This window comes from Apis florea, unplaced genomic scaffold (assembly GCF_048593485.1).
Source record: "Apis florea isolate Af1SG1 unplaced genomic scaffold, ASM4859348v1 contig_2350_pilon, whole genome shotgun sequence".
Lineage (NCBI taxonomy): Eukaryota > Metazoa > Arthropoda > Insecta > Hymenoptera > Apidae > Apis > Apis florea.
Window position 1 is genome coordinate 3,053,043 of NW_028256565.1, and position 9,929 is coordinate 3,062,971.

General features: G+C 26.5%; 3 protein-coding genes across 8 annotated transcripts; 2 read left to right on the forward strand and 1 right to left on the reverse strand.

The window, feature by feature from the left end:
• Positions 1 to 589: 589 nt before the first annotated feature.
• Positions 590 to 4,223, forward strand: PpD3 (protein phosphatase D3). Of its 2 annotated transcripts, XR_015291080.1 has the most exons (9): positions 590 to 1,040; positions 1,515 to 1,904; positions 2,032 to 2,318; positions 2,482 to 2,587; positions 2,654 to 2,796; positions 2,873 to 3,180; positions 3,280 to 3,361; positions 3,431 to 3,560; positions 3,644 to 4,223. XR_015291080.1 is itself a non-coding variant. In XM_012490736.3 (8 exons), exons 1-8 carry the CDS (start codon positions 947 to 949, stop codon positions 3,488 to 3,490), a joined length of 1,470 nt encoding a protein of 489 aa, XP_012346190.1. In that variant the 5' UTR covers positions 590 to 946; the 3' UTR covers positions 3,491 to 4,223. The 2 variants fall into 2 exon arrangements, 1 of the variants encoding a protein (XP_012346190.1); XM_012490736.3 differs by having other exon boundaries at positions 3,431 to 4,223.
• LOC100870878 (uncharacterized) lies at positions 3,242 to 5,516 on the reverse strand. 3 transcript variants are annotated; one of them, XM_012490738.3, is made up of 5 exons: positions 5,454 to 5,516; positions 5,226 to 5,310; positions 4,771 to 4,942; positions 4,595 to 4,700; positions 3,540 to 4,515 (listed from the first exon to the last, which is right to left on the reverse strand). In XM_012490738.3, exons 2-5 carry the CDS (start codon positions 5,278 to 5,280, stop codon positions 4,261 to 4,263), a joined length of 588 nt encoding a protein of 195 aa, XP_012346192.1. In that variant the 5' UTR covers positions 5,281 to 5,310; positions 5,454 to 5,516; the 3' UTR covers positions 3,540 to 4,260. The 3 variants fall into 3 exon arrangements, with proteins under 3 accessions (XP_012346191.1, XP_012346192.1, XP_012346193.1); XM_012490739.3 differs by having other exon boundaries at positions 5,226 to 5,293; positions 5,454 to 5,509; XM_012490737.3 differs by lacking the exon at positions 5,454 to 5,516 and having other exon boundaries at positions 3,242 to 4,515; positions 5,226 to 5,363.
• LOC105736375 (uncharacterized) lies at positions 5,264 to 9,763 on the forward strand. Of its 3 annotated transcripts, none has more exons than XM_086904579.1 (8): positions 5,264 to 5,539; positions 5,849 to 6,125; positions 6,342 to 6,522; positions 6,598 to 6,867; positions 6,937 to 7,163; positions 7,245 to 7,459; positions 7,717 to 7,987; positions 8,115 to 9,763. In XM_086904579.1, exons 2-8 carry the CDS (start codon positions 5,930 to 5,932, stop codon positions 9,104 to 9,106), a joined length of 2,352 nt encoding a protein of 783 aa, XP_086760705.1. In that variant the 5' UTR covers positions 5,264 to 5,539; positions 5,849 to 5,929; the 3' UTR covers positions 9,107 to 9,763. The 3 variants fall into 3 exon arrangements, with proteins under 3 accessions (XP_086760705.1, XP_086760707.1, XP_086760706.1); XM_086904580.1 differs by lacking the exon at positions 5,264 to 5,539 and adding an exon at positions 5,623 to 5,747; XM_086904581.1 differs by lacking the exon at positions 5,849 to 6,125 and having other exon boundaries at positions 5,274 to 5,539.
• Positions 9,764 to 9,929: the final 166 nt, after the last annotated feature.

Genomic DNA, 9,929 nt, shown 5'->3' on the forward strand with positions numbered 1-9,929 from the left:
ACAGATGGCACTAATGATCAATTCATACTCTATATTTTTCTCAATATTTTTTATTCTTTCTTAATGTGCTTCATTTGCGATATTCTGAAGAGGACGCTAATTTCAATATTTTTACTCTATCTCTGTCTTTTTTTCTTTACTTACTATTTTCTTATTTATACTTACTCTTGCTCTTTACGTAAGTTTAACTGCAAATGAAATACGATATTTCAATTAAATACATTTTCATCTTTCCTAAGAATTATGTTATTTTACATACATATATCTTTTAAATCTATAGATTTCCAAAATTATAATTATTATTTTCGGATTTTATTTGTCCAATAAAACACACAGAAAGAAGATAAAAATTTTCTTTTTAAAATGAAGTTTATTATATATATATTTAAATATTTCTGTATAAAAATGTTAATTCTATTTTGTTATTATATTTATTGCAAAACTAAAATAGAACCCGTTTCTAAAAATTATAATACTATAGTTTATGTATAAAACATAAACATTACATATTATAATATATAAAAAGCAAGAAAAATTTTTAATCAATTTCAAAATTTATTTTTATGATATAAAAAGAAATAAATTTACAACAACAACAATATTTATTATAGGCAAATAAAATTGATATTTTGTTAATCTTATATTACATTATGTGCTATATGAAACATACAAATATTTAAATAATATCTTATAATGTATCTACTTATTTACTCATATGGCTATATTATTTGAATTGTAATGATCGATAATTCTCGTTGCTTCTCGATTTCGATTGATCGAATCGCTTTATGGGGTAGTTGAGTAGATTTCACGATATTCAGTGTGTCTGCATAAAGACCGTTATATAAAAAAAATTATTTCTTTAATGTGTTATTTATTATCTACGTTTCGATATAATTTAAGTCATTTTACATCGTCTTGTTAGTTTATTAATATAAATTGCAAAATGAGTGAAAACGCAGAAATTACAGGAGTAATATCGCCAGAAGATGCAGCCAGAGCGGAAAAATTTAAAGAAGAAGCAAATGAGTATTTTAAAAGTGTGTTTACAAAATTTTCTTATAAATTTGTTTTTGTTATTTAATTTACATTTAAGTATTAAATTAAGAAAAAATTCATAATTACCATTAAAATAACATAATTTAGTCACGTGTACATTTAAAACTAACCCAACTTCTGTAACATAAATGATCATTAAATTGTCGAGTTTAATCTCATTATTAAAAATTAACAATTTAAAATAATCATATTGCTTATCATATCATTGTTATAAATCTACCTTAAATAATTATTTTTATTTCTAATATTTTACTATCTATTTATGATAATAAATTTTATATATTTTTTTATTTGATATATTAAATATAGTGTTTATTTTGACAACATAAAAAGATTTAATTAATAAAATTTTGTTATAATTTTATTGCATTTGTAATAAGTGTTATAAATAATTAAAATTTCATTGATTATATTTTTTATTTTCAATCATCTTATTTTTAATTATTTTTTTTCAGATCAAGACTACACCAAAGCTATAGAATTATATACTAAAGCCATAGAATTAAATCCTACAGTGGCAGTTTATTATGGAAATAGAAGTTTTGCTTATTTAAAAACAGAATTTTTTGGATATGCACTTACAGATGCATCAAAAGCTATTGAATTAGACAAAAATTATGTGAAAGGATATTATCGTAGAGCCGCAGCTCATATGTCACTTGGGAAGTTCAAATTAGCTCTTAAGGATTATAAAACTGTTACTAAAGCAAGACCAAATGATAAAGATGCAATGATTAAATATACAGAATGTTGTAAAACATTAAAAATGTTAGCCTTTGAAAAAGCAATTTCTGTAGAAGAAAATAAGAAAAATATAGCTGATATGATTAATTTAGAAGCCATGGGTAAATTATTATATTTAATTATTGTATAATATTAATATTATAATATTGTATAATATTATAATTATTTGATTATGATTATGTCATGAGTTTTCTAAAAGAGAAATTTTTTAATTTCTTTATTCTATAGCTATTGAAGATGAATATACAGGGCCTAAACTTGAAGATGAAAAAGTTACATTACAATTTATGCAAGATCTATTAGAATGGTATAAGAAACAAAATAAATTACATCGTAAATATGCTTATAAAATTCTTTTAGATGTAAAAGCATGGTTTATGGCACAACCAAGCTTAGTTGATATTACAATTCCTGAAGATAGTAAATTTACTATCTGTGGAGATATACATGGACAGTACTATGATTTACTTAATATATTTGAATTAAATGGATTACCATCGGAAACTAATCCATATGTATCCTTTTATAATAGTATATAGATTATATTATAATATATTTTAAGTTTATTAATTTATGAAATAAATAAATTATTAGTACAAAAAAAAAAATAAAGAATGAAAAAAAAAAATAAAATGAAAGAATACATATGTAATCATATGTTTCTTAATCATTATATAGTTATTCAATGGAGATTTTGTAGATAGAGGCTCCTTTTCTGTAGAATGTATATTCACCTTATTTGGATTTAAATTATTATATCCAAATCACTTTTTTATGTCTAGAGGTGTGTTTTTATCAATCTATTTGTATCATTAACATGTATGCATTCATAGTAAAATAAAATGTTTAGGTAATCATGAATCTGCCACAATGAATCAAATGTATGGATTTGATGGTGAAGTCAAAGCAAAATATTCTGCTCAAATGGCTGAATTATTTACAGAAGTTTATAATTGGCTTCCTCTTGCCCATTGTCTTAATAATAGAATACTTGTAAGTTTATATATTATCAAAAAAAAGTTGTTAATTATAATGATATACACATAAATTATATTTATGGATTTCATAGGTAATGCATGGTGGATTATTTTCAAGAGATGATGTTACACTAAAAGAAATTCGAGAAATTGATAGAAATAGACAACCACCAGAAGAAGGATTAATGTGTGAATTATTATGGTCAGATCCACAACCACAACCTGGAAGAGCACCTAGTAAAAGAGGAGTTGGTGTTCAATTTGGTCCTGATGTTACACAAAATTTCCTTGCTATGAACAATCTTGATTACATTGTAAGAAGTCATGAAGTAAAAAACGATGGATATGAAGTTGGCCATGATGGAAAATGTATTACTGTGTTCTCTGCTCCAAATTATTGGTATATAAACATATATTATTAATTAAATTCTATAAAATTAATAAAATCATATGCTTAATAATTAATTAATATAAAAATATTTATTTTATTTTTTCATAGTGATACTATGGGTAATCGGGGTGCCTTTATCACACTTAATGGCAAAGATATGGAACCTCATTTCACATCATATGAAGGAGTGGTATGTTACAAACTAATTAGTAATTTTTGAAATTTCTAATAGCATTATATGAATATATATTTTTTTCAGCCTCATCCAAATGTAAGGCCAATGGCATATGCTAATTCTCTACTAAAATTCATGTGCTAGTGGAACATCCTAGGTACTGTTGATAAATAAATGAATAACAATAACTGAATACGAGTAGCCCAATCAAAGTGTGCGTAATATATTTGATACCGAAATGGAGAAGGTGAGAAAGGCTTAGGCTTCTCCAACAATAAAATACTGTATTCTTTTTAGGAACAAGAATATCTTCTGTATCATAATAAATACAATGAAGGTATAATATTGATGGGTACAAAAATGAAAGAAGTTTGCTTGTTTTGACAACTGGCGAACAGATGTATCAAATTTTCTTGTCTATGATAAGAACAATGCCTCATTAGCAATTTATGTTTCATTTTAATGAAATGACGCAAAGAGAACGTTTCTATTTTGTACCCTCAATTAAACCACCTTATTCACTAAAGATATTAATGTTCACGCACAAACTGAATAAATGATCTCAATGATCTCAACAGATTAACTTATATTCTAATATTTGCAGAAGGTGCTGAACATGTAATGAACACACCTGTTATTCTTTTAATTTATTCTTTAAGGAATAATGGTGGTTTTTATAAAATAATAATTATTACAAAAATATCTAATACATATGCGATCTAGCATGACTATGTAGTACAATTTTCCAGCCAGTCACTATTTGTCACGTTATTTGTGATGACTACTTTTTCATAAATTTAACGTGATTGGAAGGATCTCTTTAATCTAACATTTTGTTTTTTTGTTAATAATAAACGATGTTTATAATGTATTTAAATTTCATATTGTTTTTCTTAAAAAAGAGGAATTATGTCTTAAAAAATAAGAGGAAAAATTTCTTCTGGTAAGTTATTTCGATTTTGACGATTCACAGTAATAATTTTACATCTTTCATCTTTATGAAATTTTTGAAATAATGATAAATATCTTGGTGGTACTTTATGTACTTGAGGTATGGTTGCAATTACAAATGATTTATTTGAACTTCCAAAAAATAATTTTACTATTTCATCTTGAAATTTTTGGCTAAATAATTCCATTTTTCCAATTTCATCTATAATCAATATGTCCTAAAGAAAAAAAATTAATAATTTGATATATATATATATATATGAATAAGTAAATAACATGTAAAACTATTTTACTTACTGCATTAGAATTAAAGATAGGTAATACTGCCACTTCAAAATTATTACGAAACACATGATAGTTTCCCACTTTATATTTAGAATATTGTGAGTGAGTTATGACATTTCTGTTTACAAGTAGTATTGTTTCAGATGAAAAAAAGATTAAATTTTATATACTTATAAAATAATACTAACTCAATTCGTGCCAATATTGTTCTTTCCTCACGATTTTTTATTAGCACAATATCAAATCCAATCCTATTACCATCTTGATTTTTAACTTCTTCAGTATAAAATCCATTAAATTTATAATTTTCTTTTTCTATCATTGAAACTAATTTTTTACATACTGTAGTTTTTCCTATACCTATAGCAATTCTAATTTAAAATCACTATAAATTCCTTTTTTTTTTATAATAAATAATAAAATTAATTAAAAAATTTTCAAAAAAGTAAAATATATATTGTTTTTATTTATTATATTATATAATATTTTTAAAATTATACGTTATAACGAAGATTTAAATTATTCAAAAATTTCAATAATTAAAATAAAAATAAAATAAAAATAAAGCATATTAAAAACATTTAAAGGTTAGTAATGGATAATTTTTAAAATACTTCGTAATTTTTAAAAGTGGCGGACTTACCAGGTGGTCCAGTGAGAAGTACGCGTGAGACACGCAACGCGGCGCCGGTATCCATGCTTCTTGTTTTTCTAAGTTTAAGTAGTGACTGTAAGTGACATTTGCACATAAAAATAAATAATCAAAACACAGAAAGAAAATATTTTGGATTAAATACAATTATTTAATTAGAAATGTATGTATTTCAAAGATATTGATAAAAGATTGAAATAGAAAGACTGATAAAATTACCGCAACGTGGAGCCGCTGGATAGCGATCAGCTGATCGTGCTCGAGTAAGACAATCTGTTCGGGTGGGCTGAAACGCCTGTGTATATGTAAGTATCTAATACTTTGGTTGCGTTCAAAAGTGCGTTGGTGCGTGATACGCGTCTCATGTAACCTATGCTTGTGTAAGTTTGTGAGGTGTATATTCGCGACACGTCTGTCACAGAATAAATATAAGATCGACCACGACAAGACTTATAATAGTTACAACCTATAATAATCTCGTAAATTTGATTGCGCCACAAATTTCCTTATTCTGTAGGTTTCCCTGTTTTTCTAAATACATGAGATAGTCTTAGAATTTTGAAGTGTACGAAGGATTATTTAATCGAAGAAGAGAATACGGGCGTTCGTTACAGGATACATGGAAGAAAGGGACGAAGGGTGAAGACGACGGTTCTGTCCGTTTTCATATACATATCAGTATCTGCAAAGAAGAAATGGCTCGTCCTTCCAATTGTAATCCGCTTTCCTATCTCGTCGAAAGACAAATCGACGACAAAGTCGATTACTGTAAACGTCTCGTTAACGCCAGATTCGAAAGCTCCGAAAATCTGTTTAGAAAAGATCTATTATCGCATTATGGATGCGTTAATGCAATTGAATTTTCGAATCAAGGAGATCTTCTTGTTTCTGGTAAAAAGTTAACAATGTATTTTATTTATTTTATTTACGGTACTATGCCCGTCGACTTAGGAAATTCAAGTTTGACGGAAAATTAAAACCGTGTAATATTTTAAGTATAAAATTATGCAATTGTATTGTATTATTTTTTAGATACTGATTTTTTTAATATACTAAATTGATTATTAATGAAATGAAAATATAATTTGACATATTTTATTGTAACAGGTGGTGATGACAGAAGAGTTTTATTATGGAAAGTGGAGCAAGCAATACAAGATGTAGGCAAACCTGCAGTAATGAAAGCTCAACATATTAGTAACATTTTTTGTCTTGGTTATGATAGTAGCAAAACAAAAATATTTTCTGCTGGAAATGATGATCAAGTTATTGTTCATGATTTACGAACGTATGAAATTTTTATTATTAAAAAGTTTTATGTTTAATCATATAAAACTAAATAATTATTTCTTTTATAATAAAGGGGAGATGTTGTGAATTTCTTTTTACATCAAAAGCCTGTTTATGGATTGTCAGTACATCCACATAATGACAATGTATTTGCAAGTGCATGCGATGATGGCAGAGTTTTAATTTATGATATACGAGGATCTAGTGCTATGGAAACATTTTGTTTAGCACGGTATAAAACTGCTTTTCACTCTGTAATGTTTAATCCTATTGAACCTAGGATGCTTGCTACCGCCAATGCTAAAGAAGGTGTTAGCATGTGGGATGTAAGAAAACCTTTAAAGTAAGTAATCAATGCAAATAAAAAATATAAAAATATTTTATAAAAATAACAATCTTTTTGTATTTGCAGACCTATATTACGTTATGGAAATGAAACTTCAGCTCAAAGTTGCATGAATGTTAGATTTAATGCAGCAGGTAATAGATTATTAGCTTTGAGAAGAAGATTGCCTCCTGTACTTTATGCTGTAGATTCTTCTACTCATTTATGTCAATTTGATCATCCTGGATATTATAACAGTTGCACAATGAAATCATGTTGTTTTGCTGGAGATAACGATGAATATGTACTTTCTGGTAAATAATGTGCTATAATAAATATTTATAAATAATTATAAATTAAAATTTGTATATATATTTCAACTTATGATTTTTAAGGTTCTGATGATTTTAATTTATACATGTGGAAAATTCCTTCTGAGAATGTAAAATGGGTAAATTCTGCACATATGGTATTACGTGGTCATAGATCTATTGTAAATCAGGTACGATACAATCAAGCTAGTTGTATTTTTGCTTCATCTGGAGTTGAGAAACTTATTAAGATTTGGAGTCCATTTCCTCTTGGAAGTAATTGCTTAGGTGGATTAAAGGTAATATGAAGTAATTTTAATACAAAATATATTAAGATGAGTAATTCAAGCAGATAGAAGATGATTTTATATGAAAAATTTTAATTAATTTATATTTGAAAAGTTTCTTGAAAACAAAAAAAAATTTTTTTTTATTACCTCATTTTTATATAATATCGCCGTTTATTTGCTTGTATTAGCCATCTTGAAATATTCTGTATATATTTTTTAATATAATATAATAACATATACTATTATTTTTTTATATTTATACTTAGAGAGATGATGGAAAACAAGAGAGGCAACGTAGAGTATTTACACATGATGAATATATTGGATTAGTATTACGTAGTGGTCAATTTATGACACATGATTATAGCCATCAATCAACTAGAGAAGATCCTAGAATGATGGCATTTTTTGATTCGTTGGTACAACGCGAAGTTGAAGGCTGGAGTTCTGAAGATATGTCAACAGCACCTCAAACTCCTAGTGATTCTGAAAGTAATCTTATAGCTGGACGGGTTTATAGCGCAACAGATTCTGATGGTATTTTTAAATTAAAATTATATTGAAATAATAAGAAATTATTATAATGCTATAATAATATATATTAATAATATGTGCAATATACAATTGTAAAGTTTCAAATAAAATATTAATATTTTTTTTATAGATTCTATAGCATCTGATCGTCAGTTGATGTTAAGTATTTTGGGACCTGCAGTAACATTGGCATCTCATGGATCCTCTGGAGGTGGTGTAGCTCCTGAAAGACCTTTAGAGTCTCCAAATCGTATAACACGACTTATAGCATATCGTAGAGAAAAACTAATGAGACTTGCAGCTGTAGATTGTGGTGCACCAACAAATAATACTTCAGCTGCAGTGTCAGAACCATCTGCATCAGGTTCTGCTAGTGAAGGGGACAATACACAAATTAAGTGTAAATCTAAATCAAAATTAAAATTTATAAAAAGAAAACATGGTAAAATTACTGAAATCAGGAGAGCTGGAATAAAGTGTGCAGTGCTACAAATTAATAGTGACTCTGATAGTGATGAACAACCTGTTGATACAACTCAGCCTAGTACCAGTTCTGGTGTAGTTTCTAGAAGATCAAGATATGTTGTGCATATTGAAAGAGATGCAAAACATTCAAATTACAGTAGCAGTAGTTCAGAAGATAATGATATTTCTAGTAAACGAAAACATTCAAAAACTGATTCTGATACTTCTACAAAAGTACACAGAAGAAAACATAAGAAATGTAAAAGTAATTCAAAAAGTGATATTTCTAAAAATAAGAGCAAAAGACAAAAAATTGATTACGATACAAAAAAAAAGAAATCAGATTGGAAGCTTTATTTAAATGATGTTAGTAATGCAATAAAAGTTCAAAAAGATGGTTCATCTATGTCAATGAACAAATCAAGCAAAGTTCCTTCAACTCCTGATAGTGGTATCACGTCAGGAGTGTCTACAAGTGAAAAAAATGGTGAACAAGCACAGAAAGATCAAAATGATGCAGAGAGTTCAGATCACGAGCAAAAACTAAAAAATCTAGAATATTTTAGAAAAAAAGTGAATGTAGTAAGAAGGAGCTACCGTATTCGATCTAAACCCTTGTCTCAAACTATTTCAACTACAACCGATTCTTCCGATTAAGCTCCTTACCTTCGACTTTTTAATCCCTTTCCTTTTGTACATAATAAATCTGTGATTCCTTGAAGTATATTTTTATAATACTAAGTTTGTTCACATGCGAATATGACCGGTTTTTCTATCTTCTTTTAGACTTTATTATTTTTCTGTTATCTTCATATGTATCCTACATTTTATTGGAATCTCTTATGATGCAAGACTGTCTTAAAAAAATAAATCTTCTCTCATCATATTTAAAACAATTTTGAGTATAATCTAATTATAACATTTCATAATTGGTACAAAGGGTTGCGAATTTAGTAGTCTCAAATGTTAAAAATTATTAACAATTGACGTCTCAATTATTTAGAATTCGATTTATTATAATAAAGTAAACATGTTTGGATATGACCATTAAATCGTATATAATCGAAACTCCAGCAAGACACCGCCGAGAATTATAGGTAAATTAATGCTGCATTAGCTATAATAAATGATTCAGCTAATGTATATTGTTGACATGGTTTGTAAGTGTGATGGAAAATAATAAAACAATAAATTGATATACATTTTTTTCTTATATGTTTAGCTTTGAAAACAAATTAAGAATATTGCATTATTTAATCCTGCATTTATACGTCTTTATTAACTTATAATAAATAAAGGAAAGAATTATCTAAATTTATGCATTAATTTATTATCCAATAAATTTATATATCTACTTTATTTAATATCAAATATAAGTTTCAGTTTAATTTTAATATAAAGTATAAATATAAGAAATTTAGATTTGAATATGATTAATTTCTTTATGACATCATTGTGGTATGAATATATATAGCATTTC